This window comes from Rhinoraja longicauda, chromosome 31 (genome assembly GCF_053455715.1).
Source record: "Rhinoraja longicauda isolate Sanriku21f chromosome 31, sRhiLon1.1, whole genome shotgun sequence".
In the NCBI taxonomy this organism is placed as follows: domain Eukaryota; kingdom Metazoa; phylum Chordata; class Chondrichthyes; order Rajiformes; family Arhynchobatidae; genus Rhinoraja; species Rhinoraja longicauda.
The window spans coordinates 9,622,059-9,638,262 of NC_135983.1; the positions used below are offsets into that span (position 1 = coordinate 9,622,059).

General features: G+C 51.8%; 1 protein-coding gene across 1 annotated transcript; it reads right to left on the bottom strand.

Annotated features, from left to right (window-relative positions):
• Positions 1-851: 851 nt before the first annotated feature.
• On the bottom strand, positions 852-14,370 carry LOC144608398 (keratin, type I cytoskeletal 18). The gene is given in 10 exon segments (XM_078426122.1): positions 852-1,122; positions 1,631-1,671; positions 2,555-2,772; positions 5,781-5,906; positions 7,925-8,089; positions 9,096-9,252; positions 10,273-10,355; positions 13,971-13,984; positions 13,987-14,038; positions 14,040-14,370. Coding segments are annotated over 10 exon segments (1,296 nt in total). The 5' UTR covers positions 14,364-14,370; the 3' UTR covers positions 852-1,006.
• Positions 14,371-16,204: the final 1,834 nt, after the last annotated feature.

Sequence of the window (16,204 nt, forward strand, 5' to 3'; positions counted from 1 at the left end):
GATCATGTGCAGGCAGACCAGATTAGTTTAACTTTGCATCATGTTCAGCACCACCTTTTCCCCAGCGCTGAATCAATATTTAGACATTTTGCCATATTGAAGATGATACATAAAGGTAATAGATTGTTTGAAATATGTACTCAGCAAAAGAGCATTCTGTGCCAAACAAAACAGGTTATTGTGTAAGCATTGTGAAACTCATGGATGTGGACAATGGCAAGACAGTCCTCATTGTCTATTGCCCGAGTTCCCTTTGGGCAGAAGATACAAATGTTTTAAAGTGCGTACCACCGGACTCCGGAAAAGCTTATTCCCAGACGAAATGTGTAAGAAGGAACTGCAGATGCTGGTTTCAACCGAAGATGGACACAAAAAGCTGGAGTAACTCAGCGGGACAGGCAGCATCTCTGGAGAGAAGGAATGGGTGACGTCACCCATTCCTTCTCTCCACAGCTGCTGCCTGTCCCGCTGAGTTACTCCAGCTTTTTGTGTCGATCAAAAGCTTCTTCCCCACTGTTATCAGTCACCTGAATGGGTCCTCTCATAAACTAGGGTGTAGTCTTAATCCTCCAACCTACCTCATTGCGGACACTGGACTTTTTCCTCTGTAAATGTTATGCAACGTGCTGTATTCTCTGGTATGTTTGTCTTTGCATTACCCGTTGAATGTGTAGGGCTTGATTGTGTGATTTGATTGGATAGCATGCAAAGAGACCTTTTAAATGTGTCTTGGTACATAGGCCAATAATAAACCAATCCCAGTTCTATTAGCATTGATGTTCTGCTACAGATCAGAATGATATTGTAACAGACAAGATTTATTAAAAGTTAAGCCATTGCACAGAGTGGATAGTGTTGAAGGTTCAGCCACCTTATATAAAGTCTATGATAGTGGTTCATTGCTTGCACTAACAGTATAAAACCATTACATCCCAATGCACAGATTCATGATAATGCACAATATTTCACAAAGCCAGAGTTTGTTCCATCGTAGGCTTTGCACTGCTCACATTATTAGCTTTTGTTCACTGTATTCTTCAACCTCGCTTGATTCATCCACAACCTTGCCGTCAACCAATGTTGTCGTGATGACTTTGATGGTCTTCCTCGTTGTGATCTCAGCTGTCAAGTGAGATTTGAGGATTAAGGTTAAAGCTGGATTCTTATGCGCCAGAGACCCGGGTTCCATCCTGACCTTGGGTGCTGGCTGTGTGGAGTTTGCATGTTCTCCCTGTCATCCCACATCCCAAAGTCAGGCAGGTTTGTAGGTTAATTGGCCTTTGTAAATTGCCCCTTGTGCGTAGGTAGTGGAAGAGAGAGTGGGATAAGATAGAACTGGTGTGATCAATGGTTGGCATGGAATTGATAGGTTGAAGGGCCTGTTTCCATGCTGTTTCTCGAAGCTAAGATTGCTCCGTGGTAATTTAGTGCACACAAGGAGCCCGAGAGGTGGGTGTGTTTGTGGAGGGCAAAGTGTGGGTACAAAAGCTGACCACACTGTGATGGTGAAGGGCAGGCTAGGACGTTACTCCTTGGAGCGCAGGAGGCCGAGGGGTGATCTTATAGAGGTGTACAAAGGGAAAGACAGGACATGAGGAAAGTCAAAGAGCTTCTGTGCAAATATACTTACGAGGAGGGGTTGGAGTTCGTGGACGAGGTGCTGGCTTTACACTGTAACGATAAGAAAGACAATGTTAAAACCAAATATTGACACTCTGCATTGACACACAATGTTGGAGTAACTCAACAGGTCAGGCAGCATCTCTGGAGAAAATGGGTAGGTGTTGTTTCAGGACGAGATCCTTCTTCGCACTCTGCAGTTTTGTTTGGGGCCATTTTAACCAAAGTCTTTATAAATTAGAGGCATATAGCACAGAAAGAGGGCCTTCAGCCCAACACATCCATGCTGACCAAGATGCCCCAACTCTGCTTGTCCCATATGCCCATGATTGTCACACTCTAGTTGCACAGTTAAAGAAAGACACCTTGATTCAACGACCCCCGTACATGCAGTATTTATTAGACTGCATTGGTCATAGAATCATTTTTCACGCAGCAGGGAAAGAGGCCCTTCGGCCCGCTGAGTCTATGCCATCCAGTGGTTGAACCAATCCCATTCTAACCCCATTTCATCCTTCCCACGTTCCCGTCAACTCCTGTCACATTGCTTTGCATCCATGTGTCTTTGCTTCCCATTTACTCCCGTAATGTTACCGTTACATTAGAGGCCTTTCTACAACATTGGGGCCTCGTCCTGGACAACAGACAGTAGTTTAATTTAGTTGAGTTTAGAGATACAGATAGTTTTGTTTCAGAGGCACAGCATTGAAACGGGCCCCTCTGCTCATCGAGCCCGCGCCGACCAGCGATCCCCGCACACTAACACTCTCTTACATGCACTCGGGACAATTTACAATTATACCCAGCCTATTAGCCTACAAGCCTGTACATCTTTGGAGTGTTGTGTTTACAGGCCTGTTATGCTACTGCAAATAAGAATTGCATTGTTCCGATGGAGGCTTAGATGACAATTAAACACTCTTGGCTCTCTTACCTCAAGTTCCCATTGAGTAGACGCCTGTACTCAGCAATTTCTGCTTCCAGAGTTTTCTTGATTTGTAGCAGATCATCGTAGTTTTCTTTACTCCTATGCATTTCATTCCGCAATTCGAACAACTGCATTTCCCCTTTGGAGATAATTAACTGCAACTTGTCGAGCTCATTTGCATTTCTGTTCTCAGTGTCCCCCAATATGTTTTCCAATCCAATGACCTGTACAAATTAACAGAAGAATCTCCAATTTCCAATTTGAATTTCAAATTACAATTCCCCGCACTTAACCATTGCGTGAGAAGAGAACTATATTTCTATGTAAGAAAATCCAATGCAAATTGTGACTGTACGTGTCAGTACAGTAAAAAGTTAGCAGCTTAGTAAATGCTTAGTTATTAACATGTATTAATTTTATACTATTTAGTTATTAGTTTATTGAATTAGAAGATGATTGGTCACAAAATCAAAACAGAAGAAGGGGGGTATAGTAATGGAAAAAAATTGTTGGTAAATGTGGCTTTTCATTTACGTTCATTATCTTACATTACATTCATGAATAGCTCTTTGAAAAAGGCTTGAAACTCTTTCAAGAAAATCTATAATAGGCAGTATGCAATGTTATGAAAATTCAATGTGCTTAACAACCATAACATCTCGGGAGCTTTTTTATCCTTAAACTTCACCCACATCCTTCAGTAACATCAGAAACTACGATTTCCTCTGGCTGTAAGGTTTTTGAACAGACCCGCACAACCCTAGTCCGACCTCAACAACAGAACTCTACGGACCAACTCTTCAACCACCAAGGACTTGTTTTCTAATTGTGTTTTGCACTTATATATGTATAAAATCATGAGAGGAATACATCAGGTAGATGCACAGAGTCTCTTGCCCAGAGCAAGTGAATCGAGGACCAGAGGACATAGGTCCAAGGTGAAGGGGAAAAGATTTAATAGGAATCTGAGGGGTAACTTTTTCACGCAAAGGGTGTATGGAACGAGCAGCCAGAGGAGGTAATTGAGGCTGGGACTATCCCAACATTTAAGAAACAGTTAGACAGGTACACGGATAGGACAGGTTTGGAGGGATATGGATCAAACACAGGGCAGGTGGGACTAATGTAGCTGGGACATGTTGGCCGGTGTGGGCAAGTTGGGCTGAAGGGCCTGTTTCCACACTGTATCACTCTAGGACTCTAAGACTGATGCCTTCCTTTTTGAGATTGTGAAATCTTATGGAATGTACTTGTACTTTATGTATTGTTTGTGTTTGTTGGGTGTTGGCTGAATCTATGTGCTTGTGATGCTGCTGCAAGCAAGATTTTTGTTGTATCTGTACCTCTGTACTTGTGCATGTGCCAATAAACTTAAACTGACTTGACTATTTTAACTAATGTTTCCTTTCAGAGAAAATCAAAACTTGAATGGAAGCACCCATTTACTCCAATCCTACACTAATCCCATTTTATTCTTCCCTCATTCCGATCAGATCTCCCCAGATTCCACCACTCACGGACACAGACGCAATTTACAGCAGCTTTTTTTTGGTATGGAAGGGGAGGAGGTAATGGAGGATTCGGATGAAACCTTGTACGGTCTCAGGGAGAACGTTTAAACAGCGCCAGGGCCAAAGCCAGCTCGCTGGAGCCGTGACAAAAAAAAAAGCAGAGCTGCTGGAAGAACTCAGCTGGTCAGGCAGCATCTGCGGAGGAAAGAGGACCATCGCCGTTTTGGGTTGAGTCCCTTCTCTAGAATGGAAGAGCAGAGGGGAGGTACGAAGATGCGCGGGGAGAGGGCGGGCAAGGTGTACAAAGGGAAAGACGGGTGGGAGAGGGAAGGGTGGAGATGGCGACAGGGGTTGGGAGGGGATGAGTGGAGACAGCAAAAGTTTGCAGATTCTGGAATCTGACGGGAAAGTTAAGGTGAAGATTGGAACTGAATGAGGATGGTGGTGGCAGATGGGAACAACAGAGGGAGTGGAGGGGTGAGCAGTGGGAGAGGGGGTTAGTGGATGGGAATGAAGTGAGAGGAGGGTGTGGGTGAATAGACAAATGGAGTAGGTGAGGGGGGAGACGGGCAAGATCCTTGCTCCACCTCTCCCTCCAAGGCTTTAAACTGGATAGTTCCCCCTTTACTCTTTCAGACTGGAGGAAGGGCCTCGACCCAAAATGCTGATTAGCTGTTTCCCTCCACAGATGCTGCCTGACCCGATGGGTTCCTCCAGCAGTTCTCCTTTATCAGCTACAGATTCCAGCAACTGCAGTCCCTTGTGTCTGGCTGGGCTGGAGCTGGGAGATGGCAGGAGGCCGCAGAGCAGTGTTAGGGTCACCCGTTGGTGAAGGAAGGGTTCCTCAAGATGCTGGCAAGGCCACACTGGAGCACGGTGTACAATTTTAGCCACCCTGCTATAAAGAAGGATGACATTTTACAGGAAAAAGTGCAAAAAACAGATCTACAAGGACGGAGGGATTGAGTTGCAAGGCGAGATTGGAATTCTCTGCCTCAGAAGGCAGTGGAGGCGAATTCTCTGAATGCATTCAAGAGAGCTAGATAGAGCTCTTAAGGATAGCGGAGTCAGGGGGTATGGGGAGAAGGCAGGAACAGGGTACTGATTGAGAATGATCAGCCATGATCACATTGAATGGCGGTGCTGGCTCGAAGGGCCGAATGGCCTCCTGCTGCACCTATTGTCTATTGGATAAACTGGGACTTTGACTGATGATGGAGGCTGAGAAGTGAACCTTATAGAGGTTTATAAAATGATGAGAGACAGAGATAACGAATAGCCAAAGTCTTTTTTTCCCCAGAGCAGGGGAGTCAAAAATTAAAAGGCATCAGTTTAGGGTGAGAAGGGAAAGAGTTAAAACAGAACTGAGGTGCAACTTTTCACACAGAGGGTGGTGCGTTTATGGAACGAACTGCCAAGAGGAAGTGATAGCAACATTTAAAAGACTTTTGGAGAGGTATACGGATCAGAAAGATTTGGAGGGATGTGGGCCAGGCAGGTTGGGACAAGCTACATTGAACAACTTGGCCAGCATGGACAGGATGGGCCGAAGGGCCTGTTTCCATGCTGCACAGCTCCATGAGTCTACGTCTCCCCTCAGAGAATTGTGATCCTCGGAATATATCTGCATCTTCGGATTCCTCCCCCAACATTTCCTCGCTTGCGCCATTTTACAGACCCGGTGGGGCCCCCAACCCTGATATTGTTGCAGTGGACAGTACCTGTGACTTCAGAGTTTCCAGCTCCACCTCCAGACCTTGCATCGTCTGTCGCTTAATGTTGAACTCAGCTTTCAAACTGTCAAGTTCCTTTGTGTTGAGGTTGACTTCTTTATTTATCACCAGCAGCTGTGTTGTGAACGGGGGACACATTAAAGTCTGTTGAAAGCTGACATATTGTGACCAGAGATTCATGCAACACTCCAAGCATGCAAATACATTCAGCAAAGTTACAATACGCTTGCGGTTTACATCGATAATCCCATCTACGACAGCCAAATCCTTAGTCAAACATTGAGTCATATGAGGGTATGGAACAGCTCGCGAAACTCTTACTTTCTGTTGTATATTTTGTTTCCACACAGTACATTTCATCCAGCCTCAGTAGAAAAACATCTTTGCACTACAGGTCCACCATTGATTTTCCGGCACCCTTGGTCCCCGAGGCTTTCCGGATTATCCGTTTTGCCGGATCAGCAGAGGTCACAGTCTCCGAGCGATGCCCAACGGGACCGGAACGGCCCAGGTTGCCGAGGGGCCGGGACACCGGCCGGCAAAGTTGCCCACGGAAGTTGGCTATGGGAACGGATCTGCCGGCTCCGGCCGGGCTGGAGTTCCAGAGCCCCGGCCGCAGGGGGCAAATTCGACCCGCCGATTGGCGCAGAAGTCCTGATGAGGTTGAGATTGGCCACCTTACCCGGCTGAGGTGCTACATTTTCGGGGGAGATTTCAAGTGCACTCTCATAGTTTTGTCCAGAAAATTGCCAGAAGGTGCCAGAAAATTGATGGTGGACCTTAGAAATATCCAATCAGGCTTAGAATGAAATGTGTATCGTTGCACTATCCCAGAATAAGGAACAGCGTCTTCCCCGCTATCATCAGACAACTGAACGGTCCTCCCATAAGATAGGTTCATGTCCCGATCTTCCAACCTACCCCTTTGCAGGTTTGCGCTTTTTGTTTTTAACTGCACTTTCTCCAGAACTAAAACTGCATTGCTCTAATAATATGCTCTGCACTCTGGTATTTTTCTGTTTGCAGTACCTGTTGTACTGGGATTATACTCATATATGACATAACTTGACTGGATAGCAGACAAAAAAAAAGCAAAAGTATCGGTGCAAGTGGCAATAATAAACCAATATCAAGCTCGCATTTGAAATGGAGAATATCATAAGGGGAAGATGGAAGTATCGGGTGCTATTTAGAGATACAGCATGGAAACAGGCCCTTCAGCCTACCAGGGCCATGCTGACTGTCGATCACCCATTCACACTAGTTCTATGTTATCCCACTTTCTCATCCACTCCCTGCACACGAGGGGCAATTTACAGAGGGCCAATTAACTTGCAAACCCACATATCATTGGGGTGTGGGAGGAAACCAGAGAACCCGGAGGAATCCCAAGTGGACACAGGGAGAACATGCAAACTCCACACAGACAGCCCCCTGAGACAGGGATTGAACTCAGGTCACTGTGACAACCATTCCCCTCATATTCCCCGTTATTTATTCATGTCATCACACAGTTGTTTGCCAATAGCGAGCAAATTTTAGTGCCATGTCGTTGGCCTCTGCAAGATCCTTTACAGTGCGTGTGTCATGCAGCATGTCACAACTCAGGAGATGTTCCATAGTCTGGAGGCCCCGTATATACCCTCTTCAGCATGTTCGATTTGCTCCTCCCCATGTCTGTCCGCAGTCTGTTGAGACTGCACCAGGTTACCCACGGTTGGTCGGAACCTGGTGGGAGTTTCTCAGAGGGATCGATTGCCGTGTGAATGTCTTCCGGCGATTTCTCTAGTCTCTCTTCCCAGAGTTTGAGCCTTCTGGACGATGCAAGGCAGTCCAGGGGATGGACAGAAGAGAGGAAACCTCTGCGTGATTTCAAATTCGTACACCCCTCATTCCCCTTCTATTCCTTAGCCTCCTGCGCTTGAAGGAATAAAGATCTAAGACTTCCTAAAGTCCAAAGACAGGCTCCATGAAAGACGTTGGCTTTCCTGTACTCCAGTCCCAAGCGGTCACGGGGATAATGTGCAAATCAGAGACAGGACCCGAGGTCAGGATCGAACCTGGGACTCTGGCGCTGTGAGCCATTGTATGTTAACAGTTTAAATGGCAGCGAGAGCTTTGAGATCCCTTACCTGTGACTCATACCAGGACTGGGCTTCAGCTTTGTTTTTTGCCATCAGACCTTCATATTGTGCCCTGATCTTTGCCACGGTGTCAGGAAGGCCATCTTCCTTGCTCGATGACACACTCACAGAGATCCTCTCGTTCTTCAGCTGCGCTTTGAGGCCACTCAGTTCCTGCCACACAACAACACGGTCTGATCAGTGGAACAACATGAGCAAAGCAAAAAAACAAACAGATGCAGGAACTCAGCAGGTCGGGCGGTATCTGTGGAGGGAAAAGGAGAGACCACGTTTCCAGAACCAGGGGCCACAGTTTAAGAATAAGGGGTAGGCCTTTGAGAACGGAGATGAGGAAAAACTTTTCCACTCAGAGAGTTGTAAATCTGTGGAATTCTCTGCCTCAGAAGGCAGTGGAGGCCAATTCTCTGGATGCGTTCAAGAGAGAGCTCTTAATGATAGCGGAGTCAGGGGGTATGGGGAGAGGGCAGGAACGGGGTAGGGTGATTGTGAATGATCAGCCATGATCACATTGAATGGCGGGGCTGGCTGGAAGGGCCGAATGGCTTCCTCCTGCACCTATTGTCCATTGTCTATTGTCTACTGTTCATTGTCTATTGACCATTCTTCAGACATGCCTCCCTCTTGTTGGAATTTCCTCTTCTACTCATAACCCCTCTTTCTAACCTTTCCTCTTAAAATTCCTTCTTTACTCATTGTTGACCACTTGATCTTGGCTGCAGGAGACACTGAACAATATGGAGCGCTCCCAAACTAACGTTCATAACGTAAGGTGGTAGAAATTCAGCAGAAACACAGCAGGTGCCATAACAGATTTAGTTTAGAGATACAGTGTGTAAACAAACCCTACGGTCCACAGACGGTGAGTGAACAACAATAGTGGATCGGAATCTACACAGGAGGAACTGAAGGTGCTGTTCACAAAAAAAGACACAAAGTGCTGGATTTACTCAACGGGTCAGGCAGCATCTTTGGAGCACATGGGCAGGTGATGTTTCTGGTCGGGACCCTTGTGGATAGGTAATTTTTGGATCGGCACCCTAATGAATAGGGCCCAACCTGAAACATCACCTCTCCTTGTTCTCCAGAGATGCTGCCTGACTCGCTGAGTTACTCCAGCACTCTGTGTCTGTGTTTATCAGTGTTCAGTAGCTCAGCTCACCTCCCCATGGTTCTTCTTCAGGAAGAGGATTTCTTCAGCCAGCAGGCCAGTCTCGTTCCCCAGTGAGAATGCGTTCACCCTGTATTCCTCCTGGACCTGTCTCAAACGGTCTATGTCATTCTCCACAGCTTGACGGACAAGTGCTTCAGAGTCCAGCCTGGAACAAGGCAGAGGGATCATGTCCAGACAACTTTCCAGTTAGGAAAACAACACTGTCCAGAGTCAGAAAACACAATCAAACCTAAACAATCTCTCCCCCACATTTCATATCTGGGACCAGTGCATCTATCAAAGACGGGTCTCGACCCGAAACATCGCCCAATCCAATCCTTCTCTCCAGAGATGCTGCCTGTCCCGCTGAGTTACTCCGGCATTTTGTGTCTATCTTCAGTTTAAACCAGCATCTGCTGTTCCTTCATACACACACATATATATATATATGTCAACACCTAATGGATCACTATCATTCCGCTAACTCAACTTATTTTTCACAGGGTTGAAAAGAGTAGACCGCCATGTGTACTGGAACTCTGAACTCTCTCCATTTCCCACTGGAACATGGTAGTCTGCTGGTTAAACCATTCAGAATTCAAGCAATTAAGTAAATCTGAATTGTTAAAAAATAATGCAAGCATCCTCTATACTGCTGGATTGCAGTAAAGACAATCTTCCAGAGAAATGTTTCCTCTCCCAGTAGGTTGATATTTCCCAATGGTCGGGGGGTGCCCAGAACTAGAGAGGAACTGTAGATTTAAGGTGAGAGGGGAAAGGGTTAAAAGAAATCCGAGAGGCAATATCTTCACACATAGGGTGGTACTTATATGGAACGAGTTGCCAGTGGAGGCGGTAGAAGAGACTACAATGGAGACTTTAAAAAGGTATAGAGGGATACGGGCCAAACACAGACAGGATGGGCCGGCTCAGTTATAAAGCCTGGTCTGCATGGCTGAGTTGGGTCCCTTGCTGGGTAAGTCCCTGTGACTCCAGTCTTGCCAGTGGAGTTGCCTTTAAGCCTCTGCTCAGTTCAATGTGCGTTGATCGGGCGATAAGCTGCGATGATGTCTGCATGTATGTGTGAGTAACAGGCAGACAGAAGATGCTGCCTGACCTGCCGCACATTTTCTGCTTTACTTCAACTCTAAAAAGAAAAGGTGATCAAACGGCTAATGGTACAAACTTCATCTTGAAGTCCTCTGCGCTCAGCCTGGTGTTGTCGATCTGCAACATGATGGCGGCATTGCCCATGGTGAGGTCCTCAATCTAAAAACCAACGGCAGAAACATGCAGTCAAACGAGACATCGACACCAGAGCCCCAGGCAATGCTTGTGAATGGACGGGTTAGTTTTCATTAAAGCTGCTGTCAGATCGTTGTATTGTTGCAAAACAATGGAGAACAGCTGGAGGATCTCTGGGTCAGGCAGCAACTGTGGGGGGGGGGGGGGGGTGAGGAGGGGGTGAGGGTGAGGGGGGGGTGAGGGTGAGGGGGTGAGGGTGAGGGGGGGTGAGGGTGAGGGGGGGATGAGGGTGAGGGGGGGGTGAGGGTGAGGGGGGGGGGGTGAGGGGGGGATGAGGGTGAGGGGGGGGCAATGGACAGCAATGTTTCTAGTAAAGACCTTTCTTCAGACGGATGGTGAAGTGGGGAGGAAGCTGGTGGAAGGAGATGAGGGTAAGGGTAAGGGTGAGGTAAGTGCTGGCAAATGCTCGACGGATTCACCGTGATCCCACCATCAGTTTCACCAACATTTCCACCAACTTTCAACACGATCCCATCACCACTCGCATCGTCCCATCCCTGCCCCTCTCCACAGAGACCGCCTGACCTTACACCTCCGCCCCTCACATCCCCCCCCAGGGACCCCCAGCGGCCCGCCACGGTGAGACAGAGGTTCACCTGCACCTCTTCAAACCTCATCTATCTACTGCGCCTGGTGCTCCCGATGTGTCCTCCTCTACCTCGGCGAGACCAGGCGCAGACTCAGGGCTGTTTCGCCAAACACACGCTCAGTCCACCGGGGCTGACCTGATCTCCCAGTCGCTGTACCATGTTAACCCCCCTTCCCACTCCCATAGCGGGGAGGGCGAGGATGAGAGGGGAGGGGGAAATGAAGGTGGTTGGGAGAGTGAAGGTGAGGGGTGAGCGCGAGTGTGAGTGAGGGTGGGGAGGGCGAGGAGGCTGAGGGTGGGGAGGACGAGGGTGGGGAGGGCGAGGGTGGGGAGGGCGAGGGTGGGGAGGGCGAGGGTGGGGAGGACGAGGGTGGGGAGGGCGAGGAGGGTGAGAGTGGGGAGGGCGAGGGTGGGGAGGGTGAGGGTGGGGAGGGCGAGGGTGGGGAGGGCGAGGGTGGGGAGGGCGAGGGTGGGGAGGGCGAGGGTGGGGAGGGCGAGGGTGGGGAGGACGAGGGTGGGGAGGGCGAGGAGGGTGAGAGTGGGGAGGGCGAGGGTGGGGAGGGTGAGGGTGGGGAGGGCGAGGGTGGGGAGGGCGAGGGTGGGGAGGGTGAGAGAGAGAGTAACGATGGGTGGGGAGAGTGAAGCTGAGGAGTGCAGGAAGGAACTGCAGATGCTGGTTTAAACCAGATAGACACAAAGTGCTGGAGTTCAGCATCTTGTCACAGTGAGGGGTGCGGGTGAGGGTGAGGGGTGGGGAGGGAGAGGGTGATGGTGGGGAGGGGGAGGAAGAGGGTGAGGGGTGGGGCCGGGGAAGGTGAGGTGTGAGAGAGAGTGAAGGTGAGGTGAGGCAACAACTGGACCCTTTCCTCACCGCCCTCCCCTGGGGCCACCCACCGTGGCAGGTGAGTGTCAGCCCCCATGTGTAGCAGAGTGTCAGCCCCCATGTGTAGCAGCCGCCCCCGACTGCGCCTCTCAGGCAAATCACCATCGGCTGACGACCCCCACTCCGGCAGTAAATCCGATTCCCTTTGCATTTTGCAGTTGTATAAAAGCGGAGCAGTGCGAGAGTGAACCGCTGGGCGAGCGACCGCTTGACTGCAAGTCTCGACCCACTGATATCCCCACCCGGCTTACAGGTGTGGGGCGAGGGGCCCCGGCTTACAGGTGTGGGCGAGGGGCCCCGGCTTACAGGTGTGGGCGAGGGACCTGGCTTACCGGTGTGGGCGAGGGACCTGGCTTACAGGTGTGGGCGAGGGGCCCCGGCTTACAGGTGTGGGCGAGGGGCCCCGGCTTACAGTGTGGGCGAGGGGGCCCCGGCTTACAGGTGTGGGCGAGGGGCCCCGGCTTACAGGTGTGGGCGAGGGGCCCCGGCTTACAGGTGTGGGCGAGGGACCTGGCTTACCGGTGTGGGCGAGGGACCTGGCTTACAGGTGTGGGCGAGGGACCTGGCTTACCGGTGTGGGCGAGGGGACCCGGCTTACAGGTGTGGGCGAGGGACCCCGCTTACAGGTGAGGGCGAGGGGCCCGGCTTACAGGTGTGGGCGAGGGGCCCCGCTTACAGGTGAGGGCGAGGGGCCGCTTACAGGTGTGGGCGAGGGTGGAATGAGACGCCGACCAACATCCAGGTCCAGCAACTAGTTACAACCTGGGCGGCCGGTACCAGTGAAAGGCGCCCGATGAGCGACAAGGAGACGGGGCTGTTGTGGGAAGGGGGGAACTACGAGTGTGATGGGGGGGGGGGGGGAGGGGGCAATGGTCAGGTTTACGCAGACCCCGAGCTGGACACCGGTGTTAGGGGGAGGGGGAGGGATGTCGGGGTGGGAGAGGAGCGGGGCTGTGTGAGGGATTCGGGCATGTGCTTGGGTTAGGGAGATGGGAGGGGATGGGACCGGGGTTGGAGATGAAGATTGGGAGGGGGTTGTTGGCTGGGAGCGCGAGTGGGAAGGGAGGGGGGGGAGGGTCTGGGAGGGGTTTGAGGAGCGTGGGGAAAGGGTTGGGGATAAATGAGTTGGGGGAGGAGAGGAGTGGGGAGATGACGGGGGGGGGGGGGGCGGGGTGCTTGCGACGTTCCAGGGGACATTTGAGAAGATTGGGAGGTTGGGTTGGGTCAGTGGTTGTGGATAGGGGTGTGAGTAAGGTGTTGGGTGGGAGAGGAGGGGTGTTGAGGCACTGGCAGGAGGTCTAGAAGGAATCTCAGGATATTAGAAGATGCGAGGGTTGGCGATTGGGTTGGGATGGGGTAAGAGGGGTGGAAGGCATTAGGGTTGGGTTGGGATGGGATTAGAGGTGTGGGAGGCATTTGGGTTGGGATGGGGTAAGAGGTGCGGAAAAGGTAGTGTGGAGGTTTGGAGATTGAACAGTGGGAGGGTGTGGTTAGGGTGGGATTTTGGGAGGGATTGGTAGTGCGGTATTTAGAGGGGATTAAGAGTTGCGAGATTTTGGGGGGAGATTGGGAGGGCAGTATTGGAGTGAAATTAGAGAGGGGAGATTTGTGGGGCGTGAAGCTTGGCAACGCTTCGGGCAGATTGTGAGATGCGAGGATGTTGGGGAGATTCGGGAGGGGATTGGAGGGAAGAGGGGATTGGGAGGGAAGAGGGGGATTGGAGGGGAGGAGGGGGATTGGGAGGGGCGAGTAGGAAAAAAACTGCAGATGCCGGTTTAAATCGGAGGAAGACACAAAGTGCTGGAGTAACCCAGCGGGGCCAGGCAGCGTCGCGGGAGAGAAAGATGAGTGACCTTTCGGGTCGAGACCCTTCTTCAGGCGAAGTCTCCATTCCTTCTCTCCGCGACGCTGCCTGACCCGCTGAGTTACTCCAGCATGTTGTGTCTACTTTGGGAGGAGTGAGGGTTGGATAGATCTGGGGGGATTGGATTGGGAGGGAGGGTGGGGTTTGAACGAGATACGGAGGAGATTGAGGGGTGTGAGGTTTGGGGTGGGGAGGGTTGAGACGGTTGGGGGGGGTGGGGGTGGGTGGGGGTTGTGTGGGTACCTGTCTGTTGAGGGGTGTGAGCCTGTGCAACATGGGTCGATGTTCCTCTCCACGGGTTTCCTCTCCTCACCAGCGCGCTGATCTCTGCAGCTCCAGCTCCCTGTTGCTGGTCTCCAGCGAGCGCACCTTGTCCAGGTACCGGGCCAGCCGCTCGTTCAGCCCTTGCATGGCCATCTTCTCCCCGCCGATCCTGTTGCCCCCCTCCCCGGCCATCAGGAGGCCGGCGGCCGAGCTAATGCCGAGTCCGGAGCCGGAGCCGGAGCCCATCGCCAGGGAGCGGCCGGTGGTGGACACTCGCTTCCAGGAGCCCCCCTGCACCGAGCGGCTGGAGAAGGCGGGCGAGCTACGGTGGGTGGCGCGGCGGGGAGACAGGGTGCTGTTGATGCTCGGCATGGTCAACTAGAGCTGTGGACTGAGCGGCGGGCAGGTGCAGCCCGCTATATATAGTCACTGGTCGAGAAAGAGCCACCTAGACCCACCTAGACCCACCCACCACAGGCTCCTCATCCGCCCCATTCCTCGCGTCCCTGCCCTGCCCGGGAGACAACACAACGCAATCCAACCCTCCAACCCTCCAACCCCGCCTCATTCAGGGTGTTCAACTCACCTGCGATTATTGACGCTGGCATCAGCATTAAACTCATCCGAAATACAAAGAACTGTGGTCGCTGGTTTACAATCCCACCCCCACCCTCCCTCACTCCTCATCCCCCCCCTCAACCCCCCCCCCACACACACACACACACACACACCCTTCACCCCCACCCCGCACCCCCCACCACACACACACACACACACCCACCCCTCACCCCCCCCCCCACACACACACACCCTCACTCACCCCCCTCACCCCCCCACACACACAACCCCCCCTCACTCACCCCCCCCCCACACACACACACACCCCCCTCACTCACCCCCCCCCACACACACACACCCCCCTCACTCACCCCCCCCCCACACACACACACACACACACCCCTCACTCACCCCCCCCCCACACACACACCCCCCTCACTCACCCCCCCCACACACACCCCCACCCACACCCCTCACTCACCCCCCCCACACACACACCCCCTCACTCACCCCCACCACACACACACACACCCCCACCCCCCTCACCCCCCCCCACACACACGCACACACCCCTCACTCACCCCTTCCTCACCCCCCCCCACACACACACCCCCACCCACCCCCCTCACCCCCCCCCCACACACACACTCCCCCTCACTCACCCCCCCCCACACCCACCCCCCTCACCCCCCCCCCTCACCCCCTCACTCACTTCCTACCCACCCCATAGAGGGAGTACAGAGAAGGTTCACCAGATTGATCCCTGGGATGGCAGTTCTTTCATATGAAGAAAGATTGGATAGACTGGGCTTGTACTTGCTGGAATTTAGAAGACTGAGGGGGGATCTTATAGAAACTTACAAAATTCTTAAGGGGTTGGACAGGCTAGATGCAGGAAGATTGTTCCCGATGTTGGGGAAGTCCAGAACCAGGGGTCACAGCTTAAGGATAAGGGGGAAGTCTTTTAAGACCGAGATGAGAAGAAAAATATTCACACAGAGAGTGGTGAATCTGTGGAATTCTCTGCCACAGAAGGTAGTTGAGGCCAGTTCATTGGCTATATTTAAGAGGGAGTTAGATGTGGCCCTTGTGGCTAAAGGGGTCAGGGGGTATGGAGAGAAGGCAGGTACGGGATACTGAGTTGGATGATCAGCCATGATCATATTGAATGGCGGTGCAGGCTCGAAGGGCCGAATGGCCTACTCCTGCACCTATTTTCTATGTTTCTATGTTTCTACCCCCCCCCCCCCCACACACACACACACACAAAGTGCTGCAGTAACTCAGCGGGTCGGGCAGCATCCGTGGAGAACGTGGAGGGGATGAATTTCGCTTCGGACCCTTCAAACCACCTGAAGAAGGGTCCCGACCCGAAATTCACCCTCTCCACGTTCACCAGAGATGCTGCACAAACAAGGAACTGCAGATGCTGGTTTAGATCAAAGATAGACACAAAGTGCTGGAGTAACTCAGCGGGTCAGGCAGCATCTGTGGAGAAATGGGGAGGGTCGGGACCCTTCTTCAGACTGAAAGTAGAGGCGGGGGGGGGGGGGGGGGGAGTGTGAAGAATTGAAGGCGATAAAATACCCCAGCCTCTGCTTTCAGTCTGAAGAAGGGTCCCGACCCGAAACTCCGCCCCTCCCCATATTTCTCCA